This window comes from Hippocampus zosterae, chromosome 17 (genome assembly GCF_025434085.1).
Source record: "Hippocampus zosterae strain Florida chromosome 17, ASM2543408v3, whole genome shotgun sequence".
Taxonomy (NCBI): domain Eukaryota; kingdom Metazoa; phylum Chordata; class Actinopteri; order Syngnathiformes; family Syngnathidae; genus Hippocampus; species Hippocampus zosterae.
In genome coordinates this window covers 2,721,651-2,747,650 of record NC_067467.1, presented here as the reverse complement: position 1 = coordinate 2,747,650, position 26,000 = coordinate 2,721,651, and the positions used below count along the sequence as shown (strand labels likewise).

At 45.8% G+C, this 26,000-nt stretch overlaps 1 protein-coding gene across 1 annotated transcript in view; it reads right to left on the bottom strand.

Moving 5' to 3' along the window:
• Positions 1-20,830, bottom strand: part of grin2aa (glutamate receptor, ionotropic, N-methyl D-aspartate 2A, a) — a 72,296-nt gene extending 51,466 nt beyond the window's left edge. The window contains exons 1-2 of the mRNA XM_052049145.1: positions 20,126-20,830; positions 14,078-14,572 (exon numbers count right to left, since the gene is read on the bottom strand). Of these exons, the coding sequence (XP_051905105.1) occupies positions 14,078-14,551 (474 nt within the window). The 5' untranslated portion in view covers positions 14,552-14,572; positions 20,126-20,830. The remainder of the gene's footprint in view (positions 1-14,077; positions 14,573-20,125) is intronic.
• Positions 20,831-26,000: the final 5,170 nt, after the last annotated feature.

Genomic DNA, 26,000 nt, shown 5'->3' with positions numbered 1-26,000 from the left:
CCACTACCCTCCCCCCCCACCCCTCCCAACCTTTCACAAGCTTCTTCCTCAACTACAGAAGCACACCCAGATATTCGCCCATGCTCAGTTGAGATCAATCCAGATGCAGAACCCGCTAACTGGGTTCTATAGTGTGGGACTGGCGCAATCAATTATGGAAAGATTTCAAAAAGCAAGAGCGCATATGTCTATGAATAATACACTTAAGAGTTGTACGCTGCACACATCATGCCGCAGCAGCTGAGCAGCTAGAAAAACACGTTTATTAAAATAAATAAATGAATAAATCAATGCCTTCATGGCCTTGAATGAAAGACAGTACGGAGTCGTTCCTGGGTAAAACCGTGACAGTTCAGGAACGGAACGCGCCCGCTTGATGCCGCACGATATACGGGGAGATGCAGCAAAAGGTCAAGGTTTGACTTGAATTCCGTCGGAGTTGGATTGGACTGCGTTGAAATTGCACGAAGGATACGCCAGCTGTCATTCAATTGCGCGGCGGAACTTTTCTCATACGGTTGACAATCACGACAGCAAAACGAAACCAGGAAAACTCTCGGGTGGATAAAAAAGCTGCAGTCGACATTTCAAGCCGCATAAAAGAAACATCGCCAGCCTCTGCTTCCAAATGGACCTCGTTAAGACGCCGAGCGGCCTCCGATTCCGCCTCAAGTCGACCGGACGGCGCAAAAATACTCGATGAGAATGAATTATACAGCAGGTCGTTGGAGCCAAAGGGTCTGATTGGTCAATGAGCCATTCGCAAATTCATTCCTACTGCCTACATTTGCCGGTTGCTATGACAACTCTAAAATATTGCTCGTACGCAACCTCAAATGTATTTTACGTATGCAAATGATTTCTTTGCACAATAGCCCGTTTCGGCATATTCTCTGCTAATGCTAATTCTTTTATGTATGTGTCACATAATGAATATTACAATTATGCTAATGAGCTACCGCCTTAAAACATGTCTTGATTTCTGGCACATTCCATTGTGCTTACGCCATATTTTATCCCTCAGCTGTATAACGCCTCAGTTCAGCTCTGGTCCCTTTCTCGTTCACACACATCGGCAGTGACAATACACTACAATACAGTCGTAAAAGGCACAGCAGTCAGTAAAAACTTATGTCCGACGTGAAAACGATGCAAAGAAACCAATGTCGCCTTTAATGACATCACAGCAGGACGCATTTGATCCGATCATCATTCTCCGAACCTTCATCTCATTCGTCGGCGCACCTCCAATCATCTCTTCGGGTCGTCACTCCGCCGCCAAGACTTTTGAGCGTATCAAGCCGCGACCGCGCACGCCGCCATCCATCATGCCGTCAAGCTCCACAGCCCAGGCGCGTCCCTCCCTCGACATGAAATCTATTTTACTTTGCTCTCTACTCTCGGCAAATCCATCCCGACTTTTGCCTTCGCTTCGTTCGTTGCTCCCAGCGTCAAAGATGGTCTTTGCGGAGCAGACGTCTTTCCTTTCATTGTTCCCCGTGTGTCTTTCTCACTCCCGCTGTTTTGAGACGATTGAAGCCTTCGCATTGTTATCCCCCCTGCACCTCCCCTTCAACCCGCTGAGGTTCACACGTGCGTGCTCCCATTCGCACCCCTGCTGACTTCATGGCCGGCAGCGTTTCTCTCAATGACGCCATTAGCACCGGCGCGGCACACCGGCGCGGCACAAAGTTGCGTAGCCAAAACCAGCGCGACACCTGCACGCAGACGCCAATCCAAATCGCACCTTTTTAAACGCTTGCCTGGGAGCAAGCGCTGACCTGAATACAACAAGCTAACCATAGCGTACGATCACGTGCCATGACACAACCAATAAATTAAAAAAAGTTGACGTAAAACAAGATTGGAGTTGCTCACGTTCATTAGATTAACTAATGACCTTCAAGGACAGTTTTACTTAAAAGTTCATTCAAATTAATTAAAACGGACATGATTTACAAGACGCATTAAGTGACGGGAGGCGGGCCCGGCGGGCCCCGGCGGGCTAGCGGTTAGCGCCAAAGTAACTTTCCAGTGTTGTGAGAGCCAATCCAACGACTGCCTTCATAAAAGAAATGTTTGGTTTCCGGTTTCTTGAATCAAAAGTCGCTGATTCACTTGCCCCGAAGAGATTCCGGCAGAGAGCTAAATCGGGGGTCCCGCGACGGTCTTTGGCCATCATTGTTTTTATTCTGTGATGATTAGCCATTAGGCTCCTCTGCCGTGACATGCCTCTGAGGCCTCACTTTCTCTGCTCTCATTTTAAGGAGGGATGAAAGTGAGCGACGGAAGGGTGGGAAAAGGGGATTAGTGAGAAGCAGAAGAAGAAGCACTTACCCTTTTCCCTTCCCAACAATGTTCCGTATTTAACATTTGTCTCTCCCGCCCACCAAAGGAAAAAAAAACGCTATCTTCCCGCAAGGCCATACTTAATATATCTTTTGCCATCGCATGTCCTTCTTTCTTTTATTGTCTCTGAGGGGTGAAGGCAAGCCTCTGTCTAGACCGAGTGCCGCATCAGCAACCCACTCAAGGCTCAAGACCCTCGATACGAGTGCCATCTTCAGTGTCAAGCATTAAATTAAGGATTTGTGTGTGTGTGAACGCGTGTATTTTGTCATACAACCGGTCCCCACGTGTAGTACTGATCCGAAAATGTGCTCCGCTCGGCATTTATTACGCAAGCTTGTAAGTTTATAAAGGCTGCGGGTTGGTTGTTGTCTCGTGAGTGTTGTGGCTTCGTGTGTGGATGCTCACTTTAGGCCACGAGTGATCCTCATCAATAACATTTCTTTGGTGCTTTCGAAAGGATCTTGACAGTTCATACACACGGCCTTGAATCGCTGAGGGATGACATTTAGTCAATACAATCGAACCTCATTTTAATCATGTCTTTTTTTTCTTCTTCTTCTTGGTCTTCCGTCAGCGCATTTTGTTATTTTGACCCCTTCCACAGCAGTGGCGACCCTTGCGGTTAAAGGTCTTGGCTGATTTCCATTAGAGGCGGCAATAAGTCTCCAACCAATCTCTTAAAAATGGACTCGGAGCGTTGATTTACAAAGATAAATGCCCATCACAAATGGGCACGCGCACACACAGTGTGTGACTCTTCACTTGGAGAGGCGACTCGGGTGGGAGCGGTAACGAGAAGAGGCAAAGAGGGTTAATGACGCCGAGACAGGAAAAAGAAAATGCTGGATGTGGACTCGAGCGGCACACGTGCGCGGGGCCATTTTGATGCAAATGAGTATTACAAATTAATGAGGCAGCCGACACTTCACCCCGTTGAATCTTCCTCCATCTCCTCATGTCATACAACCGCTCATTACTTGGTACTTTGGGGCTGGAATGTTTTGGCTCGAGGAGCTAGCGCAGGTTGTCAAGTGATGGGCCTGGCTCGCACTTTCAACCCCCCCCCCCCCCGCTTTTTGATCTTATTGAACGGGAAATCCTGACTCGTCCTGATGACTCAATGTTTGTGTGTGTTTGAATGCCGCCTCTGACATCAGTCCACTAATGCGTCTATATATAGATGGGCATGAATAAAACTGCAGCGCTTGACAGCAGGATGGTCAAGTGCTTTTTTACACGCAGCCCCGTTTATCTCGAACAGGAAAAAAAAAAATGACACACGTGTCAAAGTGTTTCACGGATCCAAGCCGGAAAGAGTCAAGAAAATTGAGCTTTTCGCTTGCATGTGAAAAGGTGACACACTTTTCTTTATAGGTCAAAGAAATCGAGGGAAATATGTTTGTGGACTTCACTTTTCACTTTTGGTGAATAACTAAAAGTTAAATTCTGCTAAAATGGCTGGCAATCTCATCAGGGGGCTGCAATTTTTTGGAATCTTGCAGCCGTCTGTTCCAATTTTGAGTGATGAAAATTGAAATTTGGATGTGTTCGATGACTTGTTACACGCTGCGTTCTGATTGGAACTTTGGGCATCACAAATGGAGAGGAAATAAGTAACACAAACAAGATTACGGTCCTGACCGATTAATATATATAATAATATTATAATAAAATCTCTCAAAATGGTCCAAATTTTTGTCAGATTTTTTTTCACTTTGCAAAGATAATGACATGATTCAAACTGTTTTAAATATAGATCAATACTAAAGGACAAAGCAATGTAAAACGTTCATATTTTTTGTGAGTAATTCATATCTCTATTGTCAGATGTGTAAAGGGACCCCCCCACCCCTGCCAAAAAGTCCTTTTATTCATTATATTGTTTTTATTACCAGTACTCAGTGTATTAATCTATTATAAGATAAGATATATATAAATATATATATATATTTTTTTAATATATAAAAAATATATATTTTTATATTATCAGATTTTTATCCGGCCAAATACCAGATCCGGGATTGGCCCTAAAATAAAAACATCCCGATTGGTCGGGCCCTCAACAAGAGATTCAGATACACTGAAAAAGCGCAATGGTGGCGAAGCTAATAAGTTCCAAAGTCATTTTAACACAACCACAAAAACTCGCTGAAGGACACACGCTGCCATCTCGGCCAAACCTGTCCCGTCCTCACTAATGTCATTCTAGTGTTCCCATCATCATCATCATCATTCGTAACCTCTTCTGCAAGCCCACAAAAATAAACGTAAAGAACTTTTCTTCCTCTGAAAATGTAACTTCCCCCTGCAAACACAAACACACACACACACACACACACACACACACAAGCACCCTGCAACTCATCTTCCCGACGTCCCCCTCTCCTGGCGAGAGCCACCTTCTCTCGTCATTGCCTCTTCAGTTGTCCTTTACCTAATTTAAAGTGAAAGTGACCTTTAGTGAACATGCGACTAAAAACACGCGTGCACAGTGAGGCCACCCCTTTGTGTGTGCGTGCGCGCGCTTTGGTGTGAGTCTTTTCGTGTCTTTGTGTGCGTGTGTCCGCCACGACAGGACATGAAATGCAATTACATCCGTCCTTGGGAAACATTTCCATGGCTCTGCGGCGACTTCAGGCAAATTACCTGTCACCGCTATCACACGTACTAGACATAGAAAACAAATACGCGTTATCCAGCACGACGGATTGGGAGAACGAGGACTTACAAATGCAATGACGACTCGTCCGCAACGATTTCTGCGCATTGGAGAGATTGAGGATGGGAAGAACGGATCAGATCAATTGCAAAGAAGCCGCTGGGTGTAATTGCTGTCGATTTCTGCTCAAATATTCCATAAACGGTTTTGAACTACAGCAGTGGTGAAAAGTCCATGTATGAATGTCAACGTAACTGATATGATGTATTTTTTCTTTATGTGCCTGGTTATTGAATGGCATCGATCTGCGTGAACAACTGAATTGCTTGGTCACTATGCCCAAACCCCCCACTCCCTCCCCACTGTCGCATAATCGATAGTGTGCTAGCAAGAGACATTCTGCGAGGAACTGGTGCTGTTGTGGAACAGGCGAGCATGAGCCTCACAGTGCAGGGTGACTTCAATGGTGTTTCCGCCACCCCTCAGCCCATCACTGCCTCTCAATTAAATTCTAATCAATGGAAAAGCCTCATTATCCTCTCTGCCTGCAATGCCGCGCAATTGATCTCGGTCCCGGTGGTGCTGTTATACAATACTAAATTATAACTCGCTGGTCGGGAGGGCCGTCGTTGTCGCATAGAAGAAAAGGTGAGATGCCATTTTTTTTTTCACAGCCTATAGTTGGAAACGGCAAAAAGAATGTCTTGAAACACTTCAAATAAAGTCAAGATGTATACAAAGTGAAGACGTTTCTGCAAAAAAATACACAACTCACCCCTGTCCACTGCCATTGCAGCAACCTCCTTTCCTTACATTTTTACATCACAGTGTCTCTGCGTCGACATTGCTTTCTTTGATATAGCAGATTAAAAAAAAAAAAAAACAACCGTCTGCACGGCCTGGAGCCACGGCGATGTAACTTCCGCCGACCCATTTGTCAACGTTGCGCTCGAAACACCCCAACTTTCCATGGCCCCGTGCATCCATCTTGCCTCTTGTCTCCCGGCACTTTTGCCTCCTTAAAAAAAAATCTTTCCTGTGTTTGTGATCCTTTACTTTGATAACATTGCCGGAGGAGGAAGATCAGGGGGAAATGGACATAGGAGACTGGGGTTTGGGGGGCGGGGGGCGGGGGGTGGAGCGGAGGAATAGGTGATAGTCTATGGAGGGGACACTCAAAGGGAACAGGCACGCATTCAGTTACGATATATATGCCTCTGGTTATCGCTACAATTCTCGAGTTTGCATCTTAAAAGCTTTGAACTATATTATATATACTGTATACACACACACATATATATATATACATATATATTGTATACACACACACACACACACACATACACGTATATATATGCTGGTGAGGTCATCCATGTCAATTCAAACTGGTGTCTGTCGGGCAGCATCCTCGGACCTACGTGACTACATTTGCGTGCTCTGGACTCCGCGGCACTCAAGGGGGGGGGGGGGGGGGGTGACGTAGCCGTTTTGGAGACGCTGCGGTCAGCAGTAAAGTGCTTCTGAACTGCTCGACGTTTCTTGAGTTCTCCTCCTCAGCGTTCCAAATGCACTAAGCCCACATCCGTCTTAATCATATGCACAATTTATATTCAGCAGTCGTGCTGGTATTTTTAATGTCGTGAGATGTTTGCGTTACGGTAATTACTGTATGCAGAGTGGCGGAGTTAAGAGGTTCGAGACCGAAAAAAAGAAATAACATCACTAATAGCGAACTCACTATCAACCGAATAGATGAAAGCCCCTCTTTCTCCTCCAAACTCCTCTATTCCAACTTTCGGTCGGAACAGTTTTTGGTTCACTCGTGAAGTCCTCCGTTTGTGAGACGTGAAGTCATGAGAACTTCACAAAATGGCCATCCAAACAGCCCCCCCCCCCCCCCCTTTGGGCGTAGGTGGCGTGACGCTTTATTAAACGACATCATAAGGAGTCTGCGGTTGAAAGAACGAGAGTGTGGCGAGGCAAGTTGCAAATGACCCAATAACTAAAAATAGTCGCGTCGGAAATGTGGTTCTCCGCAGCGTTTCCTCAACGGGGGAAGACAAAAGTGTCGAAATGCCATCCGTAAAGACCGAAGCACCATAAACATGCCTCTGTCAGACAGAATAGGAATAACGGCCATCGAGTTTGCAACATGGAACAAAGCTCAGCTTCAAACTTCAAAGGTCAATGTTAATGTATCAAGCACAAGCCTAAAAAAAAAAGAGAAATTTCTCGACTATTTCTCGACTTCAAGTTGCAAGGCAATCTTTTAACGCACGCACGCTCAAGTTTCTTGTTGACAGGACCTCTTAAGTCGTCTTTCGTGTTAATGGATGTAGCGAAGCTTTTTTTTCCAGTGGAGCCAAGTGCTGTATGTCGCCCGGGTGGAGAAATGTGAGAAAGAAAGGCAAGGGCAGTCAAATAAATGCTGTACCCAACAAAACATGAATAACGACATTTTTCTGGAGAGCCCCCCCAACCCCCCTCACCACCCCTTCCCGCCATGTGCTCAGAGCCTGTTCGCAGATTGTCACCGAGGGGGACATTCTCCCAAAGTATCTTCCCGTCCACCCACCGGCCAGGCCGGCCGACTCCTTTGCCACAATCAAGACTGACTTCACGCCCCACGGAGCTTTCCATCATAACGCAGAGGCGAGGGACACGAGGAAAAGACTCATCTCGGCAATATTTAATTCATGTCACTCTCGATGCGGGCGTCGTTCCATCCGCTGTCTTCCCCCCCACCCGCACCCCGCTCCCACCCCGCACATGAGGCGCTGGGGCTCGAGCATGATAACGCACAGCCAAAATCCACGGGCAATTCCACAGAGATAACACAAATGCACTTTAGGAACCTTCCCCCCCCAAACAAATTTCAGACAACATGCGGGCGCTTTGCATGCCAACTCAACAAAGCAGGTGACCGCCATTTTTTTCCATCCACATTATCACGTTCAATTTTTAAAAACTGCACTGACGTCATTTCGAACTCACACATCCATACTTCAAAATGATGTCATCTTGATGATGAGGGCCAACAATAAGATTCTAAAATGCAGAACAAAATATTTGAGCAGGCATCCTCCACCAAATTGTCTCGTCTATTTATCGTTACCACGCGCAGCTTTTGCGTTCCCGTTATAAACATCCAAAACGTCTCTTTCATCAACGTCGTCTTTGCGTACAGTCCGAAGGGGCAGGAGGTCCGTTTCCTTCTTTGCAGCCCGTCTAATTAGATCAAACTCAGAGCGAGCGAGTGTTGACTGACCTCCGAGCCCAGCGGATTTGTATTTAAATCCCAAAGCGTCCGAGAGGGAAGACGTTGCATCGTTATAAAAGCAACTAACAAGCCCGGAGAATCGACTGCATCAATAGTTGCAGGAGAAAGAATCCATAAACCCGAGAGCAACTAAAATGGGAAATTAAGACGACGGAAATGCCCGCGTCTGCACTTAAGATTGTCCTGAAGCGATATTTAAAATGCCTCTTCAATATGATCATTAAGCCGCGCTGATGTCATCTCTGGTAATCGATGGCGAAAAGTCATAAAGCTCGGTCTGCCTCGACAGATTCGCTGAAAGGCAAATCAAATTCCTGTGATCCCTTCTCATTTTTTAATGACCCGCAAACTAGATACATTCATGGGGAACGCCCCTCCCTATTGTTGTGGATCTCATGACGGTTCCCATAAGTACAAACCATTTAGTTGCATTTAATTTTTTTTTTTAAATTGTAAAATTCTAAACTGAATAGTTTTGTTTTGGATTTTTTTTGATATGACAAAATATACAACTTGATCGTCACATGGGATGATTACAAAACAAATAATAATGGAGGCTGTAAATTTCCCCAGTGTGGGACAAATAAAGGATATCTTATCTTATCTTAATAATCACTTTGGAAGGCTCTTTCCTCGACGACTGCAAAGACGAGCCTCGTAAACTGCCAGCGGCAGATGATGAGCGTCTCGACTGGAGTCTGTCGAAATGCGGTCATTTCATCACATAAGCGATTGTTGAAGCAATAACTGCGTGCTGTCCAACACAAATATACGGCAGCGGGTGAGTTACAGTACAGTAAATTTCCCCTTCGGGGGAGCGGGGGGGATTAAATTGAGTAGGGTGGCATGGTGCTTCCACCAAACAGTTCCAAAGTCGAAGGTTCCACTCGTGGTTCCGTATCACTCGTGTGGACTTTGCACGTTCTGCCCGTGCTTGTGCTTATTTTCTCTGAGGACTTCAGTCCATATTTCAAAAACATGCATGCAAAATTGGTGGAAATTGTTGTTTGTTGTGAATGTTTGTCAATATATGAATTCAACTTTAATTTTCTATTTTCTCGTTCGCCAGCTGGCCTTTTTTTTCTATACTTTGAACACATGCAAGTGCTGAAAATCTCCTGCATAAACCAAAACGTGATAGCTGCCGACGCAACGTCACTTCCTGAACACCAATCGGCCCGTTATTGTTGTTGTTGTTGTTGTTGCGCGCATATCAGTTTTTCAAGCTTGTGAGAACGGAAATTAATTTTTCATGCAAGGCATTACGCTACCATGTTCCAAAAAGAAGCGCTTTTACAGCAAGTTTGCTCGACTCCGCCCCTGACTCCGCCCCCTATTCACGCACAAAAAAAAATGTTGATGCAACAACAGAAGTAAAAACAGCGGGTGAATTTTTGTCATCGTATGAAAACGGCTAATAGTGGGAGTAGATTGAGCAAAGTGTGGAGTGACGGTGGTGGGTGGAGGTTGAACGCCATACCCGTCAATCACTCGCGCGACTCCCGCGCATAGCATCAATCGGCTAACGTCGCTCATCGAAAAACAAATATGCAACTTGTAATGCGTACAAGGATTAAGACGCGGGATTCTGTGTGCGGCTAAAGAGGATAAAAGAATCTCAAATGCCGAAGCGAAGAAAAAAAGACACGTCTTGAGCGAGGCAAGCTTTTTTTTTTTAATTGATCCTCAAACCGATTCTACAAACACGAGAAAAGAAGAGACCTTTCACAGGCGGCAGCCGCGTACATGTTATCAATATATTAGCCAGGCTTAAAGTGAGACCACAAAATTCTTTCCCAGAATGCCCCCCGGGTGTCTCGGTCGTCTCGCTGCGACTGAGCTGACTTTATATTTACTGAAAGCTTTGCGAGCGGCTGACAGGAGAGCGGTCGGTCAGGCAGATCAGGAATTCAATTTACGCGCAGAGGAAAACTTGGGATCATCGACAAGAACTGCGGAAGAAACACAGATAGACGCACATTTACACGCGTACGCAACGATTTGTCAGACGTTCAAATGCGCGATAAACGGACGAGGAATAGTTTGCCAGTTTGCTTATTTTTGTGACGCATGGAAGCTGATGCGGCCTTTGCACTCGGGACGGGGGGAAAAAAACGCTTTGGAGGGATGTTCATGTTAAATTGTTTCATCTGCACTGAACGATTGGCTCCAAAGCTTTCAAGTTTGACACCAACCGAAATGGTGGTTGAAGAAAGTCGGCTTTGCCTCTGAGCAAGGCATTGAAGCCTCCATTTTTTTTCGACAAACGTCTCTTCTTCAGAGAGCACGTGAACCCTTTCCGTTGATGTCGGCCATCTCACACGAGGTCGAAATACTTCATGGAACGTGGGAGGAAACCGGAATACCCGGAGAAAACCCACACACGCCCGGGGAGAACATGCAAACTCCACACGGGGAAGCCGTAGCTGGAATTGAACCAATGCAATGTGAGGTCAAATCGCTAACCACTGGCCCACCCAAGAGAAACTCCCATCCATCCATCCATCTTCCTAACCGCTTGATCCTCACTAGGGTCGCGGGGGGTGCTGGAGCCTGGAGCCTATCCCAGCTGACTCCGGGAATCGGTTGCCAGCCAATCGCAGGGCACACAGAGACGAACAACCATTCGCACTCACACTCACACCTAGGGACAATTTTAGAGTGTTCAATCAGCCTGCCATGCATATTTTTGGAATGTGGGAGTAAACCGGAGCACCCGGAGAAAACCCACGCAGGCCCGGGGAGAACATGCAAACTCCACACAGGGAGGCCGGAGCTGGAATCGAACCCGGTACCTCTGCACTGTGAAGCCGACGTGCTAACCACTGGACTACCGGGCCGCCCCCAAGAGAAACTCATAAAACTAAAACTAAAACTTTTTTGTTAACTAAAAGACGAAAAAGGGGGCCGGGGGGGACCACGCTAAAACTGCATCTTAGGCTAAGTTCAGATTGCCAGCAAATGTGAAGCAAACAGTCTACCACTGGCATTAGGAACCGCTACTTTCATTGCACATTTGAAAGTATCCCGAAGAACGCTGGAGTTAAAACGTTCAAACGACCACAAAGTGGAGAGACGCTTGTCACATATTGGAAAATTCCAAACTGTGAAATAAGACCGAGCCCGTCGCAATGGAAAGGACAACATGAAAAGCCATACCCTCCGTGTCGCCCAACTCGGTTGGCACCTCCATCTTGATCCGTTGCCAATTATTACAAAACGACACCGGATAAGATGGATTTGATCGAAATGGGTCGTAAACTTTTAATTCTTACCATGTCGGGTCAAGCCATTGCGTTGATTTCATGACAGGAGAGGGAGCTTTTACAGCTGCTGACCCGACTGCGCTAACGGCTACAAATGCAGCGAAAGAGAGATGAAAGGGGCGGCGCGACGCACTAATGGGACATAAACGTCAACTCTTGCTCTTAGGGAGAAATGTCCCAGAAAGGCAAAACGAAAGGGCGACCTTCAGGTACGCGGATGGGCGGTGCTTCGCAAACACGCTCGCCGAAGCAGCAAGCGCTTCCCTGAAATTCGAACAACCTCTTCCGGCAATGCCCGTAATCCGTAGTTGCATACACACACACACACACACTCACAGATGTTTATTCGTGACACACACTCATGGTATATCCAAAACCGAAGCAATGGTAATTGTTCAGCGAGAGATGTGTTAGCGAGGCAATGGGCCACGCGAGAGCACCGCGACGCCGTCATTAGCCTCGACGCAAACACGCTCAGCCAATTACAGACGCAAATATTGATGAGTATGTCGACGCAAACGCAGCACGCACACTCCTGATGATCATCCGCAGAGGTGTGTGTGTGTTTGTGTGTATTTGTCTTTGTGCGAGGGAGCAAGGGGAGCTCCGGGTTAGCATCGGGAAGATGTTCAAGCAGCCTGACAGTGGGAGTTGAGCCAAATGAAAACAAACGTCCCCAAAACAGTAATTGGACATAAATCACGCCGCATTCACTCTCTCCTCAGTCTCTTTGCTATTTATTTGACACGCAACAAAACAGTCAGGCTTCTGTTTTCGTGCACACGTGTGTAATTATACCGCCTGAGGGGAGACAGTAACTGAAATGGGTAAGTAATGTTCTTTGATCACAGTACAACACACAGCGTGCACATGAGGCCGCACGAGCTGTTGCACACGCGTTTATTACGGTCGGCGTTGACGCTGCCGTAAAAAAAAACAAAAAAACTTTCCTTTCAGCCTCAAGCGTCTCATCGCGGCGACGACGAGGCGCAAAGCGTGCGTGCCGGCGTCGACAAATGAAATGTACGGCAAGGCTTCATGGTCGTGTGAAACATTGTATTCAGAATATTTACGACGTTCTTATCGAATACACTTAGCACGTATTCAGAATGTCCTTGGCTTGCACCATTTCGTTATTTATTGAAGGTAATCCTTTTTGTGGAAGGAAAAAACGCAGTGAAAAAAAAATGTATGGAAAAAGTCCGTTTATTCACACTTAATGAAATCATTCAATGATGTGCCAGGGGGAGGGGAAAAAAAGCATATTTTCTAACAATTGGGTCATTTGGTTCATGTTTTTGAAATGTGATCAATTTTGTAGGAATTTGACTTCTTTTACTGTCGGAATATATTCAATGAACTGTATTGTCGGGCAGCACAATTTTGCTTCACAGCGCACATTCGATTGATTAGATTCTGGCTCCGCCCTTCCTGGGCGGAGTCATTTTTGGCTACTATAAAACGCTTGACCATCCAATTGTCTTACCAATCTTGTTCATGTCCTGAAGAACTGTTCGTCTTCGGAACTGTTATTAATAAGATTTGATTAGGTGTATATATATATTTTCTTTTATGGAGTACTTGATGTGCCCGAGAAACACCCGCACTCTACCCCCCAGCTGCCCCCCCCCCCCCCGCGTAAGTCATTTACTGATGATATTGAAGAGATTTCATCACGCTTGTTAAACATTATGAATGATTTCGAGTTCAGCTTACATGACTAAAAATCTCCAGAGACACGTTTGCAAAACCAAGAAGCACTTCGCACAATACTTTTCACACTGCGTCTCAGGAGATCACTGAAAAGTTGATTTCGCACATCTGATGAAATCGTCACAAACGCCATTGTGGCTCATGGGCCTTTCACGTGACCATACCGGGAACACAAATAGAAGCTTAACCTGGCCTCCTCCCCCCAAAAAAAAAACTTCACATGACTGCACATGACAAAGTAATACCAGCTGGGTTTTGCAGCAGAGGCAGGTGTTTGTGTACTCTGGCATAACATTTTCACTAAGCTTCAGCCATGTTTTCTCGCCCTTTCACGTCTGCTTTTGAATGCCCGACTCCATCTGAACCTGTGTGCATTCATTCAAAGGAAATTGTAATACCTTTTTTTCAAGTGAAATTCACGCCTATTGAACAGGCTTTGGGTGCACTTCATACACTTAAATTTTTTTTTTTGGGTGGGGGGCGGGGCTGCACCACTTTACTCTGTTTATCTATACTCTTGGCGGTGCACAGATACAAGCTCGACTGGCGCTCGAAAGATACAAGTGCCAATGCTTGCCGTCAAGAAACAACTCACAGAAGACGCCGAATACTTCACTCCAATTCTGGCAGCAGAAACGCTAGCGACTAAGGGAGAGCGAAACAAAAATCTATTGGTGCCCCTCCCCCATTCACGCTTCACAACACAGCAGTCTGCGCACAAACGTATCAAGCATAAATGCATCATCAGCGACAAAACCAAGTAGACTTCCAATCAATCACATGTAATATTCAAGCATTGCTCCGTACCTTATCCGCCATGATCATGGATGAGCCCCCGTGAATGCCCAGGATGGGTATGAGCGTCTGCGAGGAAATAAAATCCAATATCTGGGCGATGGCCTCCTGGTCCGTGCCATCCCCAAACACCACGCCGTGGATCTTTGTCCCGGACATCAGGTCGCACATATGGGTGATGATGCTTTTCGGGTCGGTCTCGTTCACGAGTAGACTGACCACGTTGACGTCGATGGGCTCCTCTTTGCTCCACAGCGCCCGGATGTCTCGGTCGGAGATGTAACGCGTGCGTCCCAGGATCACCGCGATATTTAGGACCGGCACTTTCTCAGCGGCACCTCCACTTCGCTGCTTTTGAGCTACCACAGGGTTGGTGATGTAGGTCACCACCACCAGCAGAGCGAAGGAAAGCAGCGCAGCATGACTGCCGCCGCCGCCGCCGCGGCCCCAACCGCTGCTCCTTCTGCTCCTCCTTTTGAGGGACATGCTTCCGAACCACTTCAGCCCCTGCGTAAGAGAAAAGAGGCTTTGTCAGAGTGTGATTCTTTGAGGAATTGTGTCAGACGCATACGAGCTGGGGGGGGGAATGCGCTGGAGGTTGCCGATGGTCGGGAGGCATACGAGATGACTCACAAGTGTAAAATTTCCAGTCACAACTACTCGGCTGGGATTATTCACATAGAGGCGGCTTGGGTAGGCTATTTAACCTACAGGTGTGTGAACTGCTATTTACACAGTTGATTTCAAATGCTGTCCTCAGTGTTACAGTTGCATGGTGATTAGGAATCCGCTCGCTAGGTTAGCAACCGGCAGTGGCTTAGGGTCACATATGTGATATCGGATTGGAATCAGTCCCAGCTGACCAACGAGTAGAACTGGGACCTTGTGAAATTGTTGTGATTGAGTCGAAGATGAGCTGAGTCAACAGTTTACTCTCCACTTGGCAAAAAAACCAACAACAGCTATTACAGCTAGCTATTTTACGCGACACAAATTAGCTAGCAACCGGTGTAACTCCTACTCATCGAGAACCGGAAGGCTTGACTCTCAACCCGCGGCTACCCTTTGGCACAGCCACTCGAATGTAATTTTCTTTTGATTGTTGAACAGCACAATCTCTTTGCACTTGAGTTTGCCAATTGGGAAAAAGAGTCAATTGCATGGGGCCTGAAAGTAAGTACTGAGCAGTAGAAATGATGCTTCATTTCCAAAATCTTGGTTGCCATCTACTGCAAATAGAAAACCAACATTCCTCCCATTTGGGACTCCTCCGTTTAGCCTAAAAATTGCTGTCAAAACTGATTTGCCACCTTAACTGAAGTCCAAATCAAATTATGTCATGACACAGCATGCATGAGAAAAATAATAGATTAATGGGATGCCATTTTTGCTCCATTTTGAGATCTCATTTTTTGTTTACGGTTCCGTCACATCCAGTCTGAAGGTTTTCCCCCTTTACAATTAAAGCATCTGCTAATTAATTATCCCAACCAAATCCAATTAAACGCTCATGAAAAAGGCTTCCTGAGGTGGTACAGATGGCTGTATGATCATGTGATGAGTGTGACGGTGGCAGTCAGGTAAGACGTGGAAGGATGACATCAGCCCCTCTGCACCGACCGGGGCAAAAAAAAAAAAGTGCATCGACATCATTGTCCCACATGCTCTACAATTTACACCCTCATCTCTCGAGAGAGACTCGCTGGACACCCAATGCTCAGAGAGCATGAAAGAAAGAGAGGGGGGGGGGCAGAAGGACATGAAACAAATGGCCAGATTGTTGTGCACTGCCGACAATTTCAGGATGCGGTGACAGATGACAAGCCGACATATTTTGGTGTCATTGCAGAGCCGTCTTGGGTGAGAAGTTAGTCGTCATTTTTTTCTCTGTTCACATCGGAACAGATTAAAGATGGAATCATGGGTTGTAAAAAAAAAAAACACCACTATTTATGTTGCTATGATTTTTTTTTTGTGGAGGCAGGCGTCCCTCGATAGATTTAACACCAACTGAAGGAAAGCGTATAGAGCGGGTTTGCAAGGTCCATTCCCCAAAAAATCTATTTTTATATGAAATTCACGGATCAAGAAACAAGTCGTATTTCACTTTAATAACCTTGAAGGTCCGATGGCATTCTGGTTGCGTTCTCCACATCACATAAGGTTATTTTCTTTTCGAAAAGGGCCGTCATCGCTTCGGATTTTCGTGCCGTTTTGTGAGCTGAATAATACAAGGACGCTTTTTTTGGGGGGGGGGGGTCGTTGTGTGTTTTGTAAAAGAAGCAGCGGAACCCTTGTCCCCGGTGCCTAGCTGAGCATTAAATATCGTTAAAGCAGACCCGAGGATGAATCATCCAAATCTTGGTCTCTTCACAGGAGAGAGTGCAGCAATTCCAAACGGCTTCCTGACATTCATCTCCTCACGGGAGCTCCCATCTACTTTTGCTCTCGTCAATGAATCAGTTTGACCCCCGTGACGTATTATATTGTCGACTACTCTGCCCACAGTCTAGCTCAAATGATACCGTGATTATTTTCAGGCCCACCATAAGCCATTTTGGCCTAGAAGAACTCGACTCGGAACCGGAGGAAAATGAAAGAGGTCCGTCTTTTTCTGCATTTGAGAGAAGAAAAATGTAACACTCTGTGGAATAAAAGCAGCAGGTCAACCACGCCACGTGAATAATAATTGCTGATCATCCGACCCAGTCCATTTGAGCTCTGTTCTCCTCGCCGTGAAAAGGCTTGAGTGCGTTCAAAAGGAGGGAGGGGGGGGGCAAAGCAATTCCAGCATATGCACGGGACTGAAGATAAAAAGCAAAGCTGGCAGAAATCGGGCAAATAAAACAGATGTCAACACTTAGAATAAATGTGATCATTTATTGTGGCTGAATTTGAACTTCGTTTATCACCTCCCAGTTGCACTTCCCTTTCATCCATTTGTTTGGCGCCATCCTCTCGCCAGCAGTTCTCTAATTTCCCATCACTCGCCGCCATACCGCAGTAATGAGCAACATTTTAAGACGAGGTTCACATTTTTCTCATGCCTGATTTATTCATACTGGATCGATCTTTACGATGCTACAGTGCAGTACAACGTGCATATTTATTGGCCTCTTTAGCTTCTGATATCTTCATTGAAAAAGCGAGTTCCTTCAGGCTGCTGGAATAAATGCGGCACTCCAAGCGGCCGCTGAGGAGAACAGCGCTGCAATGCCAGGCGGGCCGAGGTGGGCAAAACACTGGAAGAAGATGCTGGCGATCTATTAAAAATGTGGGTGGATCAAATTCCAATCGAGACAACTTTCAAACATTTATGGGGTGGGAGGGGATGAACGGAAAAAGTTGAAAAATACAAACATACTTGTAAAACTGGAGTAAATGCAATTTTTAAAAAAGGGGTCTGGGGGGGGGGGGGGGAATCGCTCACATGCAAGGAAGAAGGAAGAAAGTGGTCGAGTGAACTGAGCATCCCCAGCCAAATGCAATTGAAGCAGTATGGCGTCACACAAAGGCTCCCCGCTTTTGGCACCACAACAGTGAACAATGTTTGGCAAGCGCAGCCGTAATCATGGATGCCAGTCACGCAAACACAATACACACACACACACACACACACACACACACACTCGACGGCTACCAAAAAGCAAGGCACTGTATGATTGCCCTTGTACACAACTGTACCAAAAAAAAAAAAAATGATAATAAAATAATAAGCCAAGCGTCTCCTCCTGCAGGCTGCCATTGCAACCGTGTGGCTTCACCTCCACAAATCCTCTTTTCTGGTTCACACATAACCATCTTAGATTGGCATCAATAATTCAGCTTGCAATATCTCTTTACATGATGATTAATAGGACTGCATTTAGCGCCGCAGTCATGATCGTTCCTCCTTGTATCTTCTAAGCGGCATTAAAATTACATTCATGTACTCTATACATCAATGCATATGATTTATTTACAAAGTCTGGGGCAGGATGCTCGATACAGATGATGATTAGCGCATGTTTTACTGAGGCCAGAAGACCTAGTTGTGTGCATTTATGAAGATATGTTAGAGGTTGCAGAAGATTGCCTGGAATGTTCCTTCTCTTCACGTTTTATTGTTCTTCACTTTGTCCGAGGTGAGACTCAAAAGGCCCCCCCAGGTCAGATCAGTTGTAATTTGTCCGTTTTTGCTCTGTGCGCCTAGAACACCTCCAACGAGAGGCGCCCGAGGGCTTCACCTGAATCATCGGCTGACACCTCATAGCATGACGGAGCAGCGTCTGTCCTCGTCTTAACCGCACATTCGAACACAGTTTTAACATCCCGAAGAAACATTATATTGCAAACAAACATCAAAAGCATCGCACAAAGGGACTCAATCGCATATTTTCCTTCCAGGATGCACTTCTTGTATTCCAGAAAGACAAACCGTAATGACACCTCAAAGGCTCATTCTGACTGCTTGCGTGGGGGGATGGGGGGGCGATTTCCAGGTACTCCGGTTTCCTCCCACAATCCAAAAACATGCATGACAGGCTGATTGACCACTCAAAATTGTCCCTAGGCGTGTGTGTGTGACCTGCGATTGGCTGGCGACCGGTTCAGGGTGTCCCCGCCTAGTGCCCAAAAACGGCTGGGATAGGCTCCAGCACCCGCCGCGACCCTTGTGAGGATAAAGCGGATCGGAAAATGGATGGATGAATGGTTCCGAACATATGGTTACCCGCTACAGGCGCATGCTATGAAAATAATCATTTGGTGAATATAAACTCTTTTTGGGGGCGGGGGGGGGGGGTCAGCTGTGACATACACCTGACGTGTGTTCAGTACAGGTGCTGCTCTTGTGAATATGTGAAGTCGTGTCTAGCTCAAGAGGGACATGTGCGACGGGGAGAGACATGTTGAGGCCCGAGCCGTGGCAGACGATTACTTCCGCTGGGCTTCTCGTTGAATAATGTTCGAATCCCATCACATAGAAACTTCTCTAGTTTTTCTCAGGTAGGCATTAAAACCAGAAGGCAAAAAAAAAAATGCTTCCTCGTTGGCCTCAGTCTGCGTGGGAGGGGAGGGGCGGTGTGTGGGTTAATACTTTATTTCCTTTTTCTGTCAAAGAAATATGGATTGGCCCTCCATTCGATGCAGCTGACGCCTTTTACCGAGAGGGAGGAGGAGAGAACTGCGCTCCAACAACGTGACTAGAGCCCGAGAACAGGGAGGGAGGTTCAAGTCGGTTCAACGAAGCCAACACGATACAATGTCGACCCCTACCGGTTCATAAAGGAACTGCATCCCGCATCCGCGACGAAGACTCGTCTGTGGTCTTAAAATATAATTTTCCCCAGCCTCATACGAGGATTACATCACGTTCCGATAGAGTTCGACAAAATATCACAACTCACGATGTACTTCTAGAATCGAAAAGGAAGCGCTTAAAATGACATCAGAGACCACGATTGTTGGGATGGGACGTGCACGAAGTAAAAGTTGTCCCAGCAAGATAAAATCAACTCATTTAGATGGAAACTGGAGAAGTCCATCACGACCACGCTTTATCTCGTTTTGTTCAAGAATATAAAACGCTGTTCTACCAAATTGGACGCCTCGCGTATGAGGAATACACGAGAATGAATTTGCACGATGGTACGAGAGATCTGCGCGTTTGATTTCTCGTTTTCTGTCAGGTAAAAAAGGTGCTCGTGATTTTGGGAGACAAATAGGTGTCGAAATAGGCAACAAGGGGAAGTGCTGTTACATTGATGTCGCCTCAAAGCAGCCTGCGCTCCCCTCACTGCGCAACTGGATGAAATATGAGCCAATTAGGAGTCCATATCTGCGCCATGCGGGGGTTGACTTTAATTTTCATTCGGATCGTTGATTAGTTTTCCTTTCGGTTGGATTCAAATCAGGTTTAATGCGGTGCGGTGCGGTGCGGTGTCGATGCCGCACTTTGGCTTGGGGACGCCTGTGGGGTTACCCGCAGAGCGCATCGGCAACGGCTGGAGAATGTGTTGGAGCTCCACCATGCAACATTCGGGGGAAGGGGGACAAAAAAAAAAAAAGACAACTACTTACAACATCTCCCTTCCACAGAGCTCCAAAATAGTAGCGCGAGATGACATTGCAACAGTCCCCTCTTCCCTCCGCGAAAGCCTGCAGCCTCGGATGGTTCTCACTCTCAAACGCTGCACGGCAGGGGGGTGGGAGGGGGGGAAACAAACCACCCGATATCTGGAGAGCAATAATTTCCACCGCGCGTGACCCCCCCAAAATAACAAGAATTGAGTGAAATTCCACGCTGCAAAGAGCATCAATGGTGTAGTAATCCAATTTTCATTGTGCGTGCGCCTGCGGCTGCTGATTCTCCACTGCAATCTCTGCCGGCCCCGCGCATGGTGGGTGGGGGGGTCGGGGGGGGGGGGGTGCTCAAGCAGCCTCTATGAGATCATGCAGCTCTCGGTATCCTGTCATTGCCGTCCCGGGGCTGAGGTGAAGGAAGAGGCAGGCTGGACGCGCGCATTCATGGACCAGCAAGAGAGCTCCTGCAGCCCGCAAAGCGTTGCATGCGCGGGACCCGCTTTCTCGCGCTGTCTCGCGCTCTCACTCCCTCCCCTCCCTCCCTCCCTCCCTCACTACCCCGCCGTGCACGCTTGTGTTTATGTGATGTGTGCACTGAATGTGCTCTGGTGCGTGAGTCGATTCCTCCCATGCGCTCTCACTGCAGATCCGAGGGCAGCTGGACCCTGGATGAAGCTCCTTTCAGGGCGAGGAGAGTTTTGAGCAAATTTCACAACATGTTATCCCTCTGTTCCGCGCACAAACACTTTTGGGATGCGGATGAGGGGTGGGGGGAATTTGGGGGAATTTTTCCGAGAGAAAATTCAGCTGGAAAGTGGAGCGCATGCAGCAGAGCTGATAAAAAGGTGCAAAGAAGCAATGGTGCGTATAAGGGATCAATGCGGGATGAAAGGCATCTACTCCATCTTGAGCCATGAGAAGTGGGCATGGAGGGCAATATAAATTAAGTACAATGGATGTTGGTTAAGCGGGGGTGAGGGTGGTGGTGGTGGTAGGGGGGGGGTTGGGGGTTGCAAGATGCCAATATTATTGTGTAGCATTTGAAGTTGCCCGTTTTTCTCCTTACCGAATCCCTCATTATTCATTCCACCCCATATCGCTAATTATTGTTCCAGTGTTTGCTCAGCCATGGGAACCAATGTTAATAATAATAATGAAAAATAAATGAAAAAAAAAGAATCAGATTTATCCATCCATCCATTTTCTGATCCGCATTATACTCAAGGGTCGCGAGCATGCTGCAACCTAACCCGTCTTTGGTCACTAGGCGGGATTCACACCCTGAACCGGTCGCCAGCCAATCGCAGGGCACACAGAGATAAATAACCAGCCGCGCTCACACACACACAAACACACACACACACATGCACGCTTCAGGACAATTTCGAGTGTTCAGTCAGCCTGTCATGCATGTTTTTGGATTGTGGGAGGAAACCGGAGTACCCGGAGAAAACCCACGCAGAACATGCAAACTCCACACAGGAAGGCGGGAGCCAGAATCGAACCCTGCGCCGCTTCAAACCAGTCAATCACCGAGCCGCCCCAGATTTATACAGATCTTTGTTTTTTGGACACTTCGCAGTGGATTCATTATTCATGTACTTACACATTCCTGCGTTCTGTAGCCACAGCGGCACATTCCCAGGCAGGCTGATGTGCCTATGGAACCTCAAAACGGTACCAAACAAATTCAAAGCCAGTCCGACCCGCCATGTTGTGTCTTGATTGCGTCCCAGCTGCAGCTGCAGTGAAGGGAGTTTCCCTCCAGCAGGTGCACCTGTGCCTCATTTACTCTTCAAGCCTGGTTTTGTATTTCAGGACTCGGACTTCTGCTACCCCTTGTCGGCTTATTGCCCTTGCTTGCTGTTGTGCAAAAGTGTGATTTTTTCCAGATCTGAAATGACAGAGCAGGAATGGAACGGCCAAGTTTTTGGTTACTGGGTGAGCTGCTGGATACCTCCTGAGCCAGCGCAAGCACTTCAAACCTCAATTAGACCATGCACGAGCACCTTTTATCCCACAGACCTTCCAAGGTTTCATTTTCAGTGAGCTCTGAGGGTTTTGCTGCATTGTGAAGAGGAATGCTGAATTTCAAATTGATTACCTCTTTTGTTAACCTAAATTTGACACGGCTCCATTGAGTCGTCAGAATTTAATAAAGCGTAATATTCAACTGTGGTTTTAGACCCCCGCGGGAATACGATGTCTCAATGGACTGATTAACGGCTTAATGACACACGCGCACACACACTTTGTATGAAGCAAAAATGAAAAGTGCCACATCGTTTCGACAGGTCATCATCCACGCCAGCTTGTTCAAAGTGAATTCGGTGACATCCTGACATGTTGGCTTCCTTATTTGACGATTAAACATTGCCACCTAGCGTTCAAAAACGTATCTGCAGTAGAAAATAAATTACCCAGCATCACACAAGGCTGTCACACCAGCACTACTACGACGGCTACTATTAATAACTGAATTTAATTTAAAATATTTTCAACATTTTTATCGGGGCGGGAGGGGGGTTCCCTGATACGTGCCATCATGGTTAGTTTATTGTTCCAGTCATCGTTATTACCTTTTGTCCTGTCGTCCCAGCCACATTTTCACTTTTCATTGTCATGATTTCGTTAAAGCGAGACAGCATCATAATGAGACGCGATTTCAACGTGTATTTATGTATTTTTTGTCATCATACTTTGTTTTCCACTCCACAGATTTGAGGCTCTCATATTTCACAGCTACATTTCACATCATTTTTTCGTGGAAATGAGTGTGGTTGTGCATTCTCTAATTTCTGATGACGTTTTCTCATATACCGTACGCTACGGGTGTCCAACTCAAGGCCCAGGGGCCAAATCTGGCCCGTCACATTATTTTATGTGGCCCGCAAAAGCAGATCAAACATGTCAACTTCCGTGATGCTTTCTAAAATGTCAGCCAAAAATTCTAACTCTCATATGTTAGAAATAAGAGAGACATTCTAAGCATTTACTTGTTACCAAACTCCTCATGATAGGAACTTAAACAGGAGTTTGTAACTAAAATGCAGCCCGCGGCAAAAATTTGTTCGACACCACTGATATACGCCAACGGAAGTGAATCGTCCATAAATAAATTCAGGCAGAAAAATAAAGCAGACAAAGTGCTTGATTTAAATGGAAAAAAAACATGTTTTTTTTCTTTAATTGACAGGGAACATCCTCCAGGACAATGAGGCCGTCACACAATAATCATCAAGGATACAACGCGCCTCCCCCTTTCCTTTCCTCTCTCACTCTTTCAGGGGTGGAAATAATTTTATTGCAGAGTTCCTCACGACACACACTCCCCTCATTATAAGGCCTAGGGGTTTCGAGGTGCCTGAGTCAGCCACTCCAGGCATTCAATGGGGAGGGGAGAGACAACAAGACTTCTGGTTTGTCCTATTCGGCTTTCCAGAACGTCTGAGCATCTGAAACATGGTTGGATTGAGGATTGTCGGCTTCACCTTGAGGCCGGGTCACTGTCAAGCCAGAGCAATGTGCCGGAACCTATCGAGAGGCTTTTACGGAGCGTGAGGGCTGAGACTATTCCTACGGCAAATATATATCGTATCAAGTCAATACTTTGCAAAATTCTAATATGGTGAGAGTATGATGAGGAAACGCTCAAGTGAAAAAAAAAAAAGAAAGGCTCACCTTAACAATTAAAGAATGTTGGTTCGGAACAACGGGACCAACAGGTATCCATACATGTCTGGATATAAAACTAATGACAAGGAGGTGTCCTCGTACAGCAATCACGCGGTATTGCATTGAACAATAATGAACGGGCTCTTTTTTTTATATATTAGCACTATATCAGATACCAATTAATTAGATTAGTAGGTAGTCCGTCTACAAATGGAAACAGTTGAAAATACAAATATTAAAAGCTCTAAAACGTCCAGGAAATTCGTTCCCAAAGGTTATTTTTATCTAAATTAGAACATGCAATAGTCCTAAACTGCTTCCTCAAAAACAGGAGTTAAATACCGAGATCCAAAGATCTGTAAATTGTAAAAAAAAAAAAAGATGCAGTCACTCGACCAAACTAAGAACTTGCTTATGGCGAAAACGGAGCTTAGACTGGACTGCATTAGGTCCAACGAAAGACTGAAGACCTCGCACGAGCCACGCAATCTGTGCAAGAAGACATGGAAACAGTACACAACATTTGGCAGAACAACACGTCCGAATCCCTCATTTAACTACAATATCTTCTTGATATCGTATTTCAATCGTCCATGAGCCAGTTTTGTTTTTTTTTCGACATGAACTCAACAAACAACGGTTCCTCCAAGAACAAATCAGCCGCGGCCGCATCCATTGACCTGCAAGACCAACAAATATGACTTATTCTTGTCTGAGCCCACATCATGTTTCACGTTCACAACACGACAGGAGAACATCAAAGGAATATCGAAAGGCGTGTGAAGATTTAATCATAATCCATCACACTGAAAACCTTCCCAAAGATGAGCCCAGTTGAATTTTAAAAATTTTAAGGCAGTACTTGAAATTGTTGTTTTCGAAATGAAACCGTGTGGGTCCAATTGACAAAAATCCAGACATACTGTATGAACGCTTGTATTGGTCATCCTTGCTAACACAATTAGAAATGTTTATAAACCTAACCATTAAATTAATCGTTAGGTTTATTTAATCGTAACGATTAAATAATTTAATTTAATCGTTTAATCGTTAAGTTAAACCTAACGATTAAATTAATCGTTAGGTTGATAAATTAATCGGATTTAAAAATTAATCGGATTAATTGTTTGCAAAAGCTCGTGTTACAACTTTGCTTTTTAAATTATTATTTTTTTAAAAAATCCAACAACAACAAATTACCTTTATAAATATTCTATTCTTATGTGATTATGGACAAAATGCAATATTATACAGTATGTACATATTGTGCTTTGCCATGTACTGTATGGCTTAGGATTGTGTTTTTTGTCATCCACACCTTTTGACTGCCAGTTTAGTTTTTTTGGGGGGGGGGCGGGGGGGGGCATTACATCCAAAATTTGGTACAATATGTTCCCACAGGAATGACGTAGAACACTGAAGAAAACAGTTAGCGACGATGACGAGGACGTTCAAGTTGGACCGTTTCATGGCAACACGAGCATCATGGCGGCTGCGTGAGCTCCGCTCGAACACACTCCACAAACGTGCTGCATTGAAAATGCTGTATTTTGCCACCAGCCCAAAAAAATAAAATAAAAAAAAGAAGTCAAACATTTCACAGTCCATTTGAGTTCCATCAAGAAATAAAGCATTTTCAAGTAAGCAAACGATAGCCGATGAACTACGGATTCAAGTTCCATTCCTCATCATTCCCATCATATCGTTCGTGTTGAGGCTGAATCGAAAGGTGACATTTCTCCGTCGCTCTCTCCGCTTACAATAAAACAATTGGTGGTTAAGCCTGAGCGTTGGGAGAAATATACAGTACGTCGGGGGCTGCTGCCAGCCTGGTGCAGAAGGACAAAAGTATCGCGGAACGCCAATCCTCACGTAAAAAAAACGGATCGTATATTTGTGACGTATCGCGTGAACGTAAGACTGTGGTTGTTCGAGGTTATTGCACTCTGGCTACACTTATCTACTAAGTAAGTTAGTTTGGTTTGTCCTTCGATGTACAGAAACACTTGATGGGCTCAGCGGGCCATTCGGCGGGAAGGCTCAGCGATGCAACGGACAAGTTGAAACCGATTAGTCGGCTTTGGTATATCGACTACTTGGGACGAGCAAAGGGCGAACGGCTCGGGACGAACTTACAGTGGTTCATTTGATGATTTGCATTTTTTTTGTGTTACATCACTGCACGGCAATACTGTTG